At 39.6% G+C, this 17,665-nt stretch overlaps 1 protein-coding gene across 2 annotated transcripts in view; it reads left to right on the top strand.

Annotated features, from left to right (window-relative positions):
- Positions 1 to 17,665, top strand: part of ralyl (RALY RNA binding protein like) — a 39,752-nt gene that overhangs the window by 2,212 nt on the left and 19,875 nt on the right. Inside the window, exon 2 of one of the 2 annotated variants that reach the window (XM_018677820.2) lies at positions 11,314 to 11,594. In XM_018677820.2, coding sequence (XP_018533336.1) covers positions 11,339 to 11,594 — 256 coding nt within the window. In that variant the 5' untranslated portion in view covers positions 11,314 to 11,338. The remainder of the gene's footprint in view (positions 1 to 11,313; positions 11,595 to 17,665) is intronic. The other variant, XM_018677821.2, reaches the window with a different exon arrangement.

A 17,665-nucleotide genomic window follows, 5' to 3' on the forward strand; every position in this document is an offset into this window, starting at 1 on the left:
CTCCCTATTAGATCTCCTATACTTGGAGCTGTGTGCTGTGTTCCACGCCTGCATTAGTCATATTCAACACATCTCTCAATACAGAGTCTGCCTTTTCAGCCACTGGAAAGCAGCATTTTGATAAACAACAGGCACTGCATGTGCATGCACCTGATGCTCAGTTGTGTTGCGAGATGTGCCATTAGCCTAGCGGCATCAGTATCTCAGCACCACGGCCAGCTCCTTTTATTCTCCATTCAAAGAGATAGCGGTTGATTTCAGAACCATGGACAGCTGCCAACACTTTATTACTCTGGCAGCTGGAGCGAGCTGATTCCTGCCTGGAAGTCTGGAGTGTCTCTACTCACTAACCCCTGCCCTCTCCACCGCACACGTCTTACTCTGAGCTATTTCAAGTTCTGCACCCCACATTTGAAAGGCTAAAAAAGAGGTTTCACCCCAGATAAGAACAAAAACGATAATACTTTCTCAGAATAGGCTCCTTTCTGCTTTAAAAGTGCTGAAACTTTTAGTAATCTTTAATCTTTTTCAAACCAAAACTGAAAACAGAATATGGCTTATATTGTAGGGATGCATATATATCACATATATTTGGGTTGTTTTGTCAATACCAGAGCACAATCACAGAAAAATGCCAACCTAAATTTACCATAGAGTTGAATTAACATCTCTCAGACACTGCCTCAACAGAATTAAACACTATGAGATTACAAATGTAGCATTTATTGCATGAATATTGCATTAGATTGCGTTATATTGTCAGGTGTACCTGCTGTAAAAATCCCCCATTCAAAAGGTTTTATCTTAGAGACAAAACAATGATACTTTCTCTGAAAGTAATTCTATTAAATTATAGTTGCTGAAAAAGGTGGATTTTGTTTTTTTTTCTCTTTTCTTTTTAGCAACTCACATGAAAAGTTCAAATCCAACTGTGTATTGATCCTGCCACAAGTATTGCTAGTGTATGCAAAACCTCATCTTCTATTTACCAGAGGGAATATGTGGAGAGTTTGTGGAGAATCTTGGATAACTTGGAAAAAATTGAAATTATGATTTGAAAATGATCAAAAAGAGGCAGCTAGAGTAGGTCGGCTGCACAGGACACACCTCAGGTTCCCACCTGCGTGAGCCAGTTGAAACACCTGAGCAGTGGCTGCTGCAGTTGAGTTCATATAATTAGTGAAGCAAGCACAGAGGTCAAAATAGACAACTTAAAAAGTAATATATTGATTGCTGAAACAGCCAGCTTCTGCTACCTCAAGTGATACAGTCGCAGTATGAACTTGACCAAACCTACTAACGAGTAGAAAAAAGACCAAGGCCAAGCATAAGTACTTTTATTATCATGTCTTATATGAAATAAAATATCCATTTTTACATAGTTAAGTGTTAAATGACACCCAGTTAGAAAGAACTGATGTGAGAGGGCTGTAGGAGGTGTGTCAAAGGAGGTTGGACTCCACTGTTGCAGAGCTCCACTGTCGTCCAAAATTAAAAACACATGAACAAGTCACACTATTTCCAAACAAGTGCAGTGTCTACTTGTGTTTGAGTATCATTTGTTTAAAACGAAACCCTGTTAAGAAAATAAAATCATACATTTGTTATTTATGAACAAAAACATAGGATTTCTACATGCTTGTTGCCTTGTATACAACAGGTATTTGTGTTGTTTTATCAGAAATAAACAAGCATATGGCCCTGAATTTATCATAGAGTTGTGGGAACATGTCTCTTACATTGCCCCAGGAAAAATTCAACACTATGAGCTGAAAAACGTAGCATTTATTGCACAAGAATTGCATTACACAGTATTTGTATTTTATATTATGAAGTGCTTTTGAACAAATATAGGAACAAGGGACACAAAGGATTGTCAAGAGAGAAAACTGGTGCCTGCCTCAATGTTTGTCTTCCTCTTTTCTGTCTCTTTCCTGGTCCCATTACGGTGGCTGTTTTATTTGCATTCAAATGAGCATTATTTGTTGTTTCCTGCTTTTGACGTAGCATGTATTCACCCTGCTGTCAATGTGCCTACAAAATCAGTTTCTTATCCACTATACAATAAACTGAAAACATTACCAGCTTGTAATATGTAGTAGTAGACCAGGCCCCATTTCTCCCATTTAAATCGCAAATTGTTCCTGAAATGAAATTATAATTAGCTCTTACGTTGTTTTTTTTAGTGTTCACAGTTTGGAAACAGGATGTCACACACATCCATCTCAGCCTCCTGTATATTTTTGATTCATTTGATCAAACTTGCAGATTGTGTGAGCGCTCGTCCACACTCACTAGCCCACTCTCACCTTTGACCTTTCACCCTCATCGTCAACTCCTGCCCCCTCCCCGTAAACCACTATGACTTTTGCACCTCAATCTACAGGCTTCTGGTGCCGTAAAGCAGCAACATATTTTGTTATCAGCTAATTACTCACAGCTCTAGTGACCCAGTTACTTTAGCCTGGTGGAGCGGAAGCTATATTTGGCAGTCACACAAGGAGGAGAATTAAGGAAATGGAGAAATATGTCGGTGCCAAGAGATATGGGAAAGCATAGCATATGTTCACATGCCTTCGAGCGGGGCTGTGGATTCCCCTGCTACAACAGCAGGTGGAGTCTTTTTCTCCCCACTTCTCCCTCCAAGTACACATTGTGGTGTAGGAGTAATCTGTCACTTTTCAGCGTGAGAATGGGGAAGTCTCCAAAATAAAACTTTTAACAGCGCTCATTAACAGTGTGATACGTGGTGATGCAATAGAAAATTTCTGAATCAAAATAGTTGGAAAAACCCAAAAGCTTCTCTGTATATCAACTTCTAAAGCTGCTTACACAAGCAAACAGTTTGAAGTTGATGCTCACTGACCTCAAAGATCAGGTTTGTGATATGTAATAAAAGCACCCCCGATTTCCAAGATAATCAGCCCTGTTATTATTATAACATGCAGGATAAAAATCTCTCCCAGAGATATGGCTTCATCCCATCTCACCGTATAGGTCACATTGAGCTTTTATCTCTGCTGTCATCTCAAGTCGAGGGCTATACGTTGCTCAAATCAGATTATGGTACGACTCGTTTTGGGCGCGTGGCCGCCTGCCCTCTGTCTTCATGCATCAGAGAGCCTCCATAAATTCACATAGAGGAGGGAAAGGAGATAAAGCTGATGGAAATTGGAATGTATTTTCTTTACAGGAGCCCTGTGTAGTGGTATAGCCGTGGGCTCACGCACGGTGAAGCATTGCCGTGCAGTTCAAAAAGTCAGTTCATTAAAGGTATGAAAAATATGTAAATGATAAAAGGCTGATAGAATGGTAATTTAAAAGGATAGAGTCACAGAAATAATTTATAAGCTAGCGCTACCTACCTACCACATGATGTATGCCTGCATTTTCCATCTTTGATATTCTGGTCTGAGGCCCAGTTCTAAGCTCCTTGAAGATGATTGGCATTGCAAATGCCCCCCCCCTTCTTTTTTTTGAACATCTCTCATTCTCTCCCTCCATCTCACCTCTTTTTTTTCCCCCGTCTCTGCTTCTGTATCTCTGTCTCCCTCCTTTTGTTGCCATTTTTCCCCTCTCCTTCCTCAATTCAAACTCAAGACAGGTATTATGCAGGAGGTAATGGGGTGTAGGAACGGAGGAGAAAAAAAATAAGAATGGTGCTTGACAGTCATCCTTCCTTGTTAAGCTCCACAGCAAAACTGTTTCAAAGGAGTTCCAGGTACATAGTTAACAGGGGCTTGAAACTGCAAGGCGAGTTGCTCATTACATGTGGGTAACAACAGGCTATTCTCTATCTTCACTGCACTGTTAGCCAGTATTTACTGTACAAGTCCTGCAGGAGAGATTAGATTCCACTGGGCTCCTCTGGGCTGGGAGCAAAATGGCCCAGCATGGACCTCTATTCATTAAGCCTTTAATTGCTAATTGAGGTCTTTGAATGATTCAGCAATAGCTGCTGCTGTTGGGGCATTAGCTGAGTAATTTATGGCTGCAAGGGAGCAGGGGAAAAAAATGAATGAGGGCGAGAAAGTGTTATTAAAAAGGACATCGGTGCCCACGCAGTATTGTTATTACACAACCACCATATGTGAACTCTCAAAAAACTGCACAGTGCTCTTTTTTATGACTGATTTTCTCCATTTTTTAAATCCATTTATGTCCCGTGATTAAATATAATTTAGCCATAATGCAGTTTAACTCTTTAATTGAATTTTTTTTTTTTTTTTTTTTTTTTGATTAAGCACACTATTTTGTCTTTGTGGAAATTCTACATTTGTAATGATGTTTCTGTCTTTATCTCTGACCAGCAGTGAGAAAAAAGTAGCAGTCCGGTCAGCTACAATCATTATCCTTGACATAAAGTCTCCCAATAATAAAAGTTGGTCTGTCATTGAGTGAGTTTTGGCACTATTTTCAGCAGCATTTTGATAAATCCTCACACCTGAAAGATGGAAAATAATCCATACCTGCACTGCAGTGTAGTTTTCAAAATCATACTGTATTAAAAATGTTATTAGATTTCAGTCCACTTTAATTCCCCGGTATTGTGTCTGCCTGTCATTCAAAAGAAACTTGCTTCTTATAAAGATTCTAGTGTGATAAAGACTGTTGTTTTTATGCAGATTAAATTAACGTGTTAATCGCAGAGTTTGCTCGAAGGTCCATTAATCCTCATTTAAACTTAATTTAGAAGAAAGTATGAATCAAGAATATATGATTGTATATGTAAAACTTTTTTGTCATTGTATGTTATTTGGTGAATGAATGACATCAAGGACAGCAGATAACCTGGGTCAGAGTACTATGACTAATTAAATACTGCTTATCACACACACGTGTGTGTATACTACTACTATGTAGTAGTAACAGTAATGTTGTTTCTGTCTTTGTCTGCAAATGACAATTAGGAAGCTGTGGCAGTCTGGACAGCTACAATCGTCATCCTTGACATAAAGTTTTCCAGTGGTTCTGTGATTGAGTGAATTTTAGCTCTATTTTCAGCTTTCATATCACATACCAGCAGAAAGAGGAAGAATAACCCATACCTGCACTGCAGTGTACTTCGTAAATTTAGACTGTGTAAAAATGTAATTAGATTTAAATTCACATTTATTCCCTTGTAATGTGTTTCGCTGTCATTCAAAAGAATGAGGCAAAAAGAAAGAAACTGGCTTATTTTAGACCCATATTTTCTTCTCTTATACAGACATTTTTTTTTCTGAGGAAGTACTAAAAGTTGAGACTTAGTTGGAGAAATGTCTCCCGAGTCTGCAGGCAGGCTATGAAGACATCTACAAATTAAACTAAGCCTTATTTTCCTGTGTTGACGACAGCTGAGCTTAGTCGCTTTCGGTTGTACACTGTCAAGTTGCTAAAGATAAAATGCTGCAATGCAACAGTCAAGCAGCAGAGAGTGAGTGTGGCCTGAATGCATCCCTCACATCCTATATGTATTTGTCATATCGGATGAGGAGTTTTCATCTTTTCTCCTCAGACAGGAGTGCGAGGCTGTGAAGAGAGATCAGGGAGAGAGGAAGTGCTAAAATGATTACTTTCACCAGTTCCTCGCTTCTTTATCTCCGGAGAATTCAGACTCTGAAGCCCCTGACAGTCGGTGTGAAAGGACCAAAGAGGATCCATGAAATACTTACACTTGGAACCTCTTCAACACGGGGGGATGCTGTAGAAGGCCCTGAAGAAAAAACATCACTGTCAAGCACTTGCTTCTTCTCTGTTAGAAAGACTTTTTAAGAGACAAACAAAAAAAAATTTGCCAGTGATGAGTTGGGATGTGTTCAGAGCTTCACTGATGCATGAAGATGTTACTTAGCATTAATTTCTGGAGCGTCAAGTGTGCCAAGATGAATCCAAACCCCTCTCTCTCCTCCTGTTTAGCCGATCAGGCTGTTTCAAATTCAGTGTGAGTGTGTTTTCTGGCCTGGGATGTTTCCACCGGCGTTTGCCAGCAGTTATATCACATGCTTCTTCTTAAAAGGCTTTGAGGATCTTAGAGACTCATGAATATTGTAAAAGAGTCATCTTTGAAGTCTCTTTTTTCTGTTTTGAATGAGCTAGAGGAATAATGTAAAACTCTTTTCCCTGTGATAATTTTCATTAAAAACATGTAATTGAGGGCAATTGACAAAATAATTCTTGAGTGTCTCTGGGGTGATAATCTAAGGTGATGCATGTGGAGACAAGGACACAGAGAACTTCTGACTCCCTCTTCCTAAAAGGCCTGTAGTTGTATTTTTGTACCTCCTGCAGTTATTTGTAGCTTCAGTTCAGCAGTTGCTCAGTGACCATTTGATGCCGTCAGCCACTGATAGAAGTTTGACAAGTTTACAGAGTTTGTAGGAAAGTACAAACCATTAGTCAAGCTAATGTTATGTGTCCATAAGTAAGTTTGCATCAGGCTTGAAATTCAAAAACAGATGCGCAAACACTTGAGAAGCAATTTACCGTCTCTTTCTGGTCTATAGCTGTTTTTCTACTATGCCCTTAGGCTTTGGAGGAGGTTGTTTAAATCAAGAAAGTTTTGTTTATCTATAACACTTAAGCACCACCATGAGTCAGAGTCCATTTTTATCAACTTTTGGACTTGGAGCGAGAGAGACAGTTCTGTGAGACTGCGCGTAGACAAAAAGCTAGTGTGCTAATGATGAAAAGTCAGGTGATCACCAACTGCCCATCCTCAGGGGGGCACGACCGTCTCAACCAAAGTCATGACAATCCATCTGATGGATGTTGACACATGTCATTCAAAACCACAAGTATCAGCCTCATGGAGGCGTTCAAGAACAAGTCAGAAGATCACCAAAGTCAGCAAGGTTCATCCTCTGAGCACCATGATTGGCTACATAGAATTTCACTGCAATTGACTCAGTAGTTGTTGGGATATTTTAGTTTGGACGCAACTGGTGACCAATGTTCCTCCTAATTTTTCATGTGTCTGAGCATACACACGAACTCCCTGAGAATACCTTGGACCACTGTGAGCAACATCAGACGTGCACACTGTCGCACACTGTAATTTTATGCGCTACATAGTTTTGCTGTGCGCAGAGAAAACGGGAGCAGTGCACGATTGCACAGGCGTGCAGCTTAGAGGGAACATTGCTGGTGACCCCGTCCCAAGAACCAGATCACTACTGTGCCTGAGAAGTCTTACATTTTACAAAGTCCTACACATAAAGAATAAAAGCAGTGAGCTCCAGCAGCCTTTAGAGTAATTCTTAGATGACTGCAGTACAGTAAATGTAAAGTTAATTACTGCCTCTGATTGGCTCTTTGTGTGATCTCTCCCGAATGGCACCTGAGGGTTACTCATAAGTGAGTCTATTCTCACAGAAGAACTGTTTTTCTTAGCTCTTTGTGCTCTTCAGTGTTAAGTTAACCAAGCTAAGTGGGCCTTTCTTGTTTTTTAGAAACAGATGTAGGTAAAAAGTGACACTTTTCCACATTCAGCTCTACGCAACAAAGTGTGAATACACGTATAAAATAACTTTTAAGTGCAGGAGCTTTGCATGAACTCCAGTGCCGAGCCTTTATGCAGCCTCACAGTTCAGCCTCTGTCTGAAACAGGCTGTTTTAGCTCCTGATGTGCACATGCTGTTCTGATTGTTCAGCTTCTGGAAGCTTCCTCCATTTTTGGAGCAACATAAACAAACTATAGAAACCCAGTGCATGTGTGCATATGAAATGTGGGATCTGAGTTGACATCAGGTCGCCTGGAAGTAGAAAAAAACCTAGTCTGAAGCTGATGCTTTTTACTCACAGGGATGACTTCTACTTACATTTACTTAATTATTCAAAACTTTGGCCACGTTTAATATGAACATTTGACATTGTAACATTATATATATGACAGAATAAGAAAAAGCATATTACATCCTCTTTAACTCTTCTCTTTTTTCACTTAATTCATTCAAACATTTCAGTTATGTATTTAATGAACAAAGTCCAAAGCTTTCACTTGGCACAATATCCCAACTCAGCATGGGCTTTAATCAGAGAACTCACATTTTCTCCCATTAAATCTGTTTAAAATGATGCTCTTGCTTGCTTAATCAACCATCTAATGGCCTCACCTCTGTACTTGTGCCCTAAAGAAGCCATTCAATACACTCCACATCCATCAGTCGCCAGTGGGTTGGGTTAGGCGCCGGAGCCGTGAGGCCATTCAAAGGTTAGAGAGACAGAGTGAATTGGATTTGATTTGATTGGATTGACTGGTGGCTTTTTTGTCCCCCGCTCTGTTGATAATTAAGTTAATCAACTCCTGAAAACTCAGTGACGGCTTTGCCACATTATGAGACTCGCAGCAGTGTTAAATTATCTTCCATTCTTTGACGTGCTAAGGGAGATTTTTTTTTTTTTTTTAAGAAGAGTAGAGGAGATTTAAAATGGATTATGTGTGGGTGGAGGCAAAGGCTGGAAATAAAGAAGAGGTAGAGTGGGGAAAATTGTGATGTGAAGTGTGCCTGGGTAGAGATTGACTGCAGAGAGAATAGGTGTGTGTGTGTGTGTGTCTGACGTATATTTTTAGGAAACATCTATAGATATTATTGCGTCCTCTTTCTATGCGTACTCATTTTCCATTCAGAGGTTTTATTCAGAGGTTTCAGCCATAAACATTCACAGATTAAATATATTCACAAGCAGAGTCTCCAGCTCAGTTTTTTTAGATGGTCATTGCATGCATGATGTCCTGCAAAACACAGGATAATCTAGACTTTTACCTGTGATGGCATATACATTCTTGTACTCAATGTCCAATGTAGAAACATTTACAGGGTTTACACTGAGGTAAACTCTGAAAAGAAGCTTCAGACAATCTCTGGCTCCAACATCATTTTTCCTTTTCTTTGTTCCATGTCTTTATAAACTGAATGGTTTTCGACATTGAACTGTTGCTTATTTATGAAACTCAGTCCTCTTAGTAGCGAGAATGAGATGTTGAAATGTATATAATATGAGAATACAACATTTTTAGATGCTACCATGAATATAATAAACATTTATCTCTGTTTTCTGACATTTTTGTAAACAAAACAAGTAATCCATTCATTTAGCAAATAATCAGCACATAATGAAAACTAATAATAAAAATAATCATCATCTAGAGCACTTAAGTCTTTTGTCTGAACAACAGACCCAGGAAATTATTATAACTGATGCATCAATGTGTAAACAGCATTTTTATTGATGTAGTTGGTTCAGGTGAAATTGATTAACTGTTTTGTGTAAGGCTGTAACTATGCAACTAACTATTGATTCATCTGCTGACTATTTGATTATTTGTGAAAATAATAATGAAAAATAATGCAGGAGCAGCTTGATCCATCAAGTGATTGGTGTTTATACTTGAAAAAATGACTCAAATCATTATCAACACAGCAGCTCCACTGTTAGTAATGTGAGATAAAGCATCACATCACATCACAAGTTCATCAGGTTTGTTATGTAAAATTATTACTTTAAATACTAGTAGTAAATTACAAGTACCTCAAATCTATAGAAGTACAGTACTTGAGTAAATGTATTTAGTTACTTTCTATGACTGTGAGACTCATTCCAGCCCAGAATGTTAACAGTTTTGTGCTTCTGCAGCCTCAGAGTTTCTCCTGTGATAAATCTGTGTCTGCATGAATCTGGGTTAAAAAGCCTCATTACAGACCTACACACACACACACACACACACACACACACACACACACACACACACACACACAAACAAACAAACAAACAAACAATCAGACATAAAAATCAGCAGCAGCAGGGAACTCCAAGACGAAACAACCTGAGAGGTTTCTTCCTTCCATCTTTGAGTGGATGTGCCAAATTCCTCTGTATTGCTGTGGTGACACGTTCTGATCCCCCCCAGAGGACTGAGGCATTATGGGAACAAACAGTGCAGGCTGCAGGGGGCTGTAAAGAGCTCACCAAGGATTGGTGATGTGTAGAGAGAGATTGCTTCAGGGCTCATTTGAGATGATTTGTCAGCCTTATGCCTACGGGCAAATGTATTTGAAGTGTCCAGTTAAATCCTTTTTTCTTTCCCTCCGTTGACCTGATTTCTGTTTGAGAGTAATAAAGCTGTCACTGGTGCAGGAAACATTCAGATCCTTTGCTTACGTAAAAATACCAATACAACAGTGTAAAAGTAACCCATTACAAGATAAACTAGTGCTTTCAAAATCCTATTGAACAGATGTACGATCAGGAAAATGAGCTTAAATTATCAAAAGGAAAAGTACTCGTTGTTCCTGCTGACTGATGTATTGTAATCATATGTTTTTGCGTGTAACATCTTAATCTGCAAAATAACTATAGCTGTAAAATAAATATAGTGGAGTAAAAAGTACTTATTTCCTTATATACTATCTACATGTATGCTATAAAGTAACTGGAAATCCTAAGTACAAGTAACTCCAACTTGTACTTGAAACTGTATGTGTATACTTGGAATACCCAGGAGATGCTTGAGCACCACGAAAAGATGACGCACATGGGGGGAATTCTAACAGAAAAAAAGGTGAAACAGCAAGTGGCTTGTGATTTCAGTGTGATGTGCTATTTTCAAACATGGGAACACAGTTCATGTACTGTAACAGTGAGATTTGTCAGATTCACACGTCTGAATCACAGCTGCTGTGTCAGACAAGGATTTGCGTCAACCACCATGTTCCCTGGACCTCAGTGAAGGTCGACATGAAGAGGGAATACAGAGGACAGGTGGAGACAGTTAGACTGAAGCTGCACAGGAGGGTTAGTGGTTCTACAGTGGAAACGATAAGCAGATGAATAAGTTGAAACAACTGTACCAAAACTTTCAGTTGGACCTAAGGACGAAGTGATTACATTTTGGTGGTCAAAGGTGAAAGTTCAAGGTCCCTGTGATCTCTCAAAACACTTATGAAGTGATGACATTTTAAATTCAGAAGGTCAAAGGTCAACCTCACTGGGACCCCACCCCGCTGTAACATCATCAGGTTCAGCACACTCAGGAACAGAAGGAGGAGATTGTGACCATATTTCCTGCAGCTTGACTGTTCGGTGGAGGCATAAATCAAATCTTTTTTTTTTTTTTTAAAGAAATTAAATTCACAAAAACAAAAAACATGTCAACTTATAAGACTGTCTCCTCGTTACTCAACAAAACTGCTCCATGAGTGAACCTGATTGCTGGCCCAACACATGCTTTCAGCTTAGATGAGTGTTTCCGTCCCCCTGGTTCTCTCTGTTTGGTTTTCTGTGTGTGATTTCCACAGTCTAACCTTCCTGGCTATGTCCATCTGTGTCTCCCAGCAGGCAGTGCTGCAGGGCCATTAGGATGACTGGGAAGACCCAGACCAGCAACGTGACCAACAAGAATGACCCGCGGTCCCTCAACTCCCGCGTCTTCATCGGCAACCTCAACACAGCCGTGGTGACCAAGGCCGACATCGAGGCCATCTTTGCCAAGTACGGGAAAATCGTGGGCTGCTCGGTGCACAAGGGCTACGCCTTCGTTCAGTACGCCAGCGAGAGGAACGCCAGGGCAGCCGTGGCCGGAGAGAACGCCAGGGTCATCGCCGGACAATCACTAGGTAATGTTGATCAAGTGTGCTTCATATTCTGATTTGAATTACAGGTCAATTATTATAAACACAAAGAGGTACCAAACAGGAAACTGCACTGTACTTTCAGGGTAAAAGGCTTGAACAGAGCTGCTTTATTTTACGACCCACTTAACCCAAACTCACACCATAATAAGGAGGCTTTCTGCCACATTTTCACTGTCTTCCTCTGGTGGTTATGTACTTAAAAGTAGCTTTTCTAATGATGAGACAGGACATAAAGTCTGTTCTTGTTTCTTCTCTAACATCAGTTTTAATTTGTACTTAAAGCACATTTACTTGAGCTCTGCACTGCGCTGTCCTTTTTATTTAATGTTAGTTCATACTTTTACTCCACTCCACTGCATTTATTTCTCAGCTATAGTTACTGCTGTAATCACTTTGCATATTAAAATTTGACATACAAAACATATGTCAAGATTATAAAATTATTGCTATAGATTTAACTAACTTAAAGTCTATAAAGTAGTTCGAATTATCTCCACCTTGACCAGCTTCAACATTTAAGTACTGCTGACATATTAATGCATCAATATTAATAAGCCAATAATAAAACAATAAAAGTGTGTGTTTTGATAGTGTGGTATTACTACTTTTACTCAAGTAAATGATGTGGATGTTTCTTCCACTCCTGCAGAAATGCATCGCTGTTACCCAGTGTTTTATTATCACTGTTAAAACATGCACATTAAACATTTTTGTAGCCACAGCCAGAGGCACATCCTGCGTCCCAGGATTAGTCTGATGTTTTGTTCCCTAACAACAGCAACAAAATAAGTGATACCTAATTTCATTGATATATGAACACTTTAACCCCTTTATTCCCTCTCATTTATCTTCTTCCTTGTATTTGAGTATTGGTCCAGGTACAGATAACCTGTAACTATTTTACTGATAAATAATAAATAATTACACTATAATTTATAGACTAATTTACAGCGTTAGACACCAACATGTAACATCTGTACCGGCAGATAAATGAAACATACATGTTTCATTTTAAGGTGTTATGTGATGACCCAATAATAACCACCTTTATCTAAAGCATTTTTCAAAATCTCATTACAAAGCAAAGCACTGCATATAAAACACATCAAATTTACTGCAAATGCAATAAAAACAAAGCAAGAAATACATAAAAAGCAAAGGCAGAAATGTGTAACAACAGGGATCAATAGCAATAATAAAAGATTATTTCATAAAAGCAAGTCCATTTAAAATGAGGTTTGGATTTAGTCAGCCTGAGACCTTCAAGCATGTTATTTCACACTCTTGCAAGCGAGTGGCCGAACTCTTGTTTTTAATCAAAAATGCCTGAAGACCTCAAGTTACCATCTGGCTTGTAGTGTTTATGGTCAAAAGTGACATATCTTGTTGGAGATCTTAAACTTGATCAGTAAAAACCTTAAAATAATTCTGAAATGGAGAGGTGTAGGCAGTGTGGAGATGCTAAGATAGAGAATCCATTTTTAGGGAGTTAAACACGTCGAGGCTGCAGCAGGGACATGAGGCGAGCTTGAACATAAAGATAAGACTGAAAAGACGAGGAGAAAGTGGGACAGCAGACAGACAGCAGCAAGGAGGAAACATTCAGAGCTCAGTCCTCATGGGTGTTCAGTGAATCCCTGTAAATCTTCCTTATATTACTTATTGATTAGTTCACAGCCTTCTCCATGGAAAATGAAAGTCCTCCCCAAGCCCTGGTCTCTCATTAAATATGAATAAGAGCGCTGCGGGGTCACACTGTAATTCCACCCTGCGTTTGCCCAGTTTCATGCATTTTTGTCTGTGAAATTACACATGGCAGAGTTAAAACAGCCAGGATGAGTTGTGTTCACAGTGATTTGCTGTATAATTACGTGACTCAAGAACTGTTATTGTATTATTGTAGACTTTTATGACTGATACTGGTGGAACTGGACTCACTCCAACCGGACTGGCCTTGTGGTTTTGGCAGTTATTTCTGTTGGTTATGATCATGTTGTACTGACCAGTGTGTAGGATTTAGTGGCATCTAGAGGTGAGGTTGCAGATTGCAAACAGCCGAATACCCCTTCACTCCTGCCTCCTTCTCCAAGCATGAGTCACCTTCAGGTAACATCCAATCATCCATTATCTATACCTCCTGTTAAAGGTCGCAGGTGGAGCTGGAGCCTATCCCAGCTGACACTGGGCGAGAGACGGGGAACAGCCTGGACAGATCGCCAGTCCATCACAGGGTCACCATATAGAGACAAATCACATTCACAGTTATGGGCAATTTAGAGTCACCAATTAACCTAACCTGCATGCCTTTGGACTGTGGGAAGTAGTTGGAGTACCCAGAGTACCACACAGGCACAGGGAGAACATGCAGCTCAAACCCAGAACCTTCTTGCTGTGAGGCGACAGTGCTAACCACTGCACCACCGTCCCAACAAAAAAATGCAAAAGCTCCTCTCTAGAGTCAGTGTTTAGTTTGTCCATGTTGAGCTACTGTAGAAACATGGCGGTGCAGTATGGTGGACTCTATATCAGAGGACCCACTCCTTATGTAGATATAAATGGCTGATTCCAAGTGAACGAAAACACAGTTCTTAGTTTCAGGTAATTATACATTAAGATGAACATAATTTTGAATATTATTTTCTATTTCTGCCAGTAGATCCCATTAAATCCTACACACTGGTCTTTAATTGCTAAGACAAAATATAAGCAGCCAGACAGGCTTTAAATAAACTCCCACACAAGCCAAACTTATCTGGAAGAAACAAATTAAGGCTAACAGTAAAATTATCACCCTGTTTAACCAACTGACCTGGTTCAATGGTTTGGTTTTGACATTTGACATTCGGCTGTGGCTCCTGTAATTTTCCTGTCCTGTGAGGGATGTTTACTCTCATTTCAGAGTTTAAATTAGGTCCTTTCTGAAGAAGGTGGTTTAGAAAATCTGGCTGAACTGTTGGCTTGTTTAAAACCATGTGAGGAGGAAGAGGAGGATGACCTGGAATAACCTTCCTTAATAAAACTCAAAAGTACACAGAGAATGTTTTAGTTCTTTGAGTGAACATTTTTCACTTCTTCTGGCAACTAATTGCCTTTAATATTTCTCCAAAGATGTCAAAGTGAGACAATAGTATAGGATCTTTGTTTTCAACCCTTTGGGGCGTCTGACAGCTCATCTTTTTCCCCGTCAGACTTTGCTGTAATAATTGTTGCCTTGTTTCCAGAGATCACTATTTACTTCAATGAGTGTGATGTTATTATAAGCAGTGGTAACAATGGCCTGGCTGTTGACATAAATCCCATGTGGTAATAAATTGGAACTGTTCTTTAAAGGAATAGTTTGATGTTTTGTGAAATAGGCTTATTTATAAGCAGTTAGATGAGAAAACTCTGTACTGTTCTCATGTCTGTGTATTAAATATGAGGCCGCTGTAGAGTCAGGATGTGAGTAGATTAGTTAGTAGACTGCGGATTTCTTGGAAGATTGTGTTTGACTTGCAATAGCACGCAACTCCATGTAAAACCACAACGTCTTGTTTTTGCGTTTCTGTTGTTCTCAAAAAACAAAAACAAGATGTGACACATTAATTTGTGAACTGCTGGGAGGCAGATGTTAAACTTTGGAGAGAGACAGGCTAGCTGTTTCCCCCTGCTTCCAGTCTTTATGCTAAGCTAAGCTAACTGGCTGCTGGTTGTCAAACCTGGCAAGAAAGCACATTTCCCCAAATAAAGACCAAGTCCTTTGAGCATCGTAAGGCAGAGTTTGTTGTCCTGGAAACCACATAAGCTTGTTTAATCTGTTTTACACAATGAACGCTTGAGCAGTTTTTGAGGAGGCTTTACCCTATTGTAAACAAAGTACTTAGTTATAAATGAGTTTAAGTTGGACCACTGAAAAAACCGTTGTATGTTCATCCATTGGACCTAATTGCTAAAAAGAAAAATTAATAACATTTATATAAACCACAGTTTTACATAGCCACAGAAATATTCACACTGTTGTCAACACACACTCACATGTCTTTGCACTGTCTGCATCATTGCACCCACTTACAGAAGCTCCTCTCATTGTTATGCGCACTGAAAAACCACAACACACTTACAGGTATTTTTCCTAAGAAACACAACAGCTACACGGTTGTGCCTTTCCCCAGAGAGAGGAGGTTCTATAAAGGGCGTCTAGCTGAGAAGATCTCAGGTAAACATGTGTCTCCTGAACAAAGGCAGTGAAAGCTAAAATCACACAGAGCACAGCTTCATACAGGAACCAAACTGAGATATTCCTTTGCATAATGTGGCATATTGCAGCTCCACTGGCTGCTTTTCACACTGTCCCTGTAAACACTGAGAGCCTGTGGACACACATGCAGACACACAATGAATTCAGTGTATTATCAATGCACCATACATGTCAGAGGTAGACCGTAGGTGCCTACAGTGATATCTCTGCTTTGGAAATAATCTTTTCTGCTTTTATCCGGCTGCCCCTGAGAAATTTAACCCTTCCCTCCTTATCTTTTAAACATGAACTTTATATTTGATCAGACTCCAGAGCTATATTGCCAGAGGTGTGAGCGGCCTGCACGAGATAGGAATTCTTGACATTTTCTTTAACGCATTCCTCTCTTATTAAATTACACACATTGAGGAGTGACTGTGTCAAGGTACGACATGCGACAGGGGGGAGGTCAGGGAGTCAGATTCAAAACCTGTGGAGGCTGGAGTGTACGCAGGGGGCAGCTTGACTTACCACTATGTCCCACGCTTGAGTAGATTTAATAGCCATGAGATACAGACGTGCTGCCAATTGCTTTACTCAGTCTAATTCCTTTGGACATGACTGGATTGCCGACACAATGACTTTAAGTAGTTCGTGCAAATACAACTGACATTCAATCACATTGGTGGCTGGCCTGAGACAGCAGCTACTTAGATCCTGATGAAGACGTCTGCTGGTGATGAAGAGCGCAGGAGAGGATTTCGTCCCCCGTTTTAACCAACTCAGCGTTTTTCCTCCTACTTTCTGGACATAGATGTATTGATATTCTAAGGTTCATTTTTAAATCACTGCTTAGTTTGCCCTCATCCTCAGCTCATGGTGTGTAAGAGCTTTCATGGGAGACTGCTGTCTGGTTTGGTCTTTGAGCGCCTCTCTGTGGGTGAAATGCTCACTGCAGAACACCAGATCAAATCCAAGGTATTTTTAAATCTTCACTCAGGATATAAGGTATATAAAGCTGTTATATTCTCTAATGAATTTGTATCATATTAATGGTAAGGTCTGACAATGTTTGAGCACTTTGTTTCTGAGTTTGAGACAGGTGTTGACGGGAAAAGTTTCTGTCTTTCACGTGACAGTTAATCATTTGTTTTTAGCTGTAGTTTCTATGAATCAGACTCTGCTCAGTCAGCATGAGTATTTCACAGGATTAAATGAAGAGAGTGAGAAAGTTTTTTTTTTTTTTTGGCCTCTTTGCTCATGAAGTTGTGAAGTCTCGATCTTCCGTGAACACTAGATGGTGCTGAGAGAATAGCAGTGAGGGCATCAACATCAAATCTGGGACACACTGTCTCTCAGCATGTTTGATTTATTTTTTATCCTCTGTAGTAAAACCCCATTTTTACATTTATGAGTCATCTTAGGAATAGTGACATTTTTCACTGATGGTCTTTGTGTTTTCTGTAGCACTCAGCAGCAGCAGCTTGTAAAGTGATGACACAGGGTCTGTTCTGTTTTAAGATTTGAACAGATTTCTTCTGCTGCCATTCATGGTGGCAGTTAAAACGAGGATAACGAGTGAAATTTGTTTCATAATTAACCTGGAGTAACACTCATGAATAAAACCAGAAAGCACAAGCACTTAAGAGAATGTTTTAGTTCTTGTGCAGCACCGTTTTTCACTCCTCACATCAGATAATTAGAGATGTCTATTTAATATTTCCAAAGATGTTAAAATGAGACAATAGTTGAGGGCAGTGACATTTCATTTCCAGTGAATATCCTTGAAGCCATAAATCCTTAATACTCAGCCTCCATCTTTCATGATATTTTAGTT

This window comes from Lates calcarifer, linkage group LG4, assembly GCF_001640805.2.
Source record: "Lates calcarifer isolate ASB-BC8 linkage group LG4, TLL_Latcal_v3, whole genome shotgun sequence".
NCBI classification, from domain to species: Eukaryota; Metazoa; Chordata; class Actinopteri; family Centropomidae; genus Lates; species Lates calcarifer.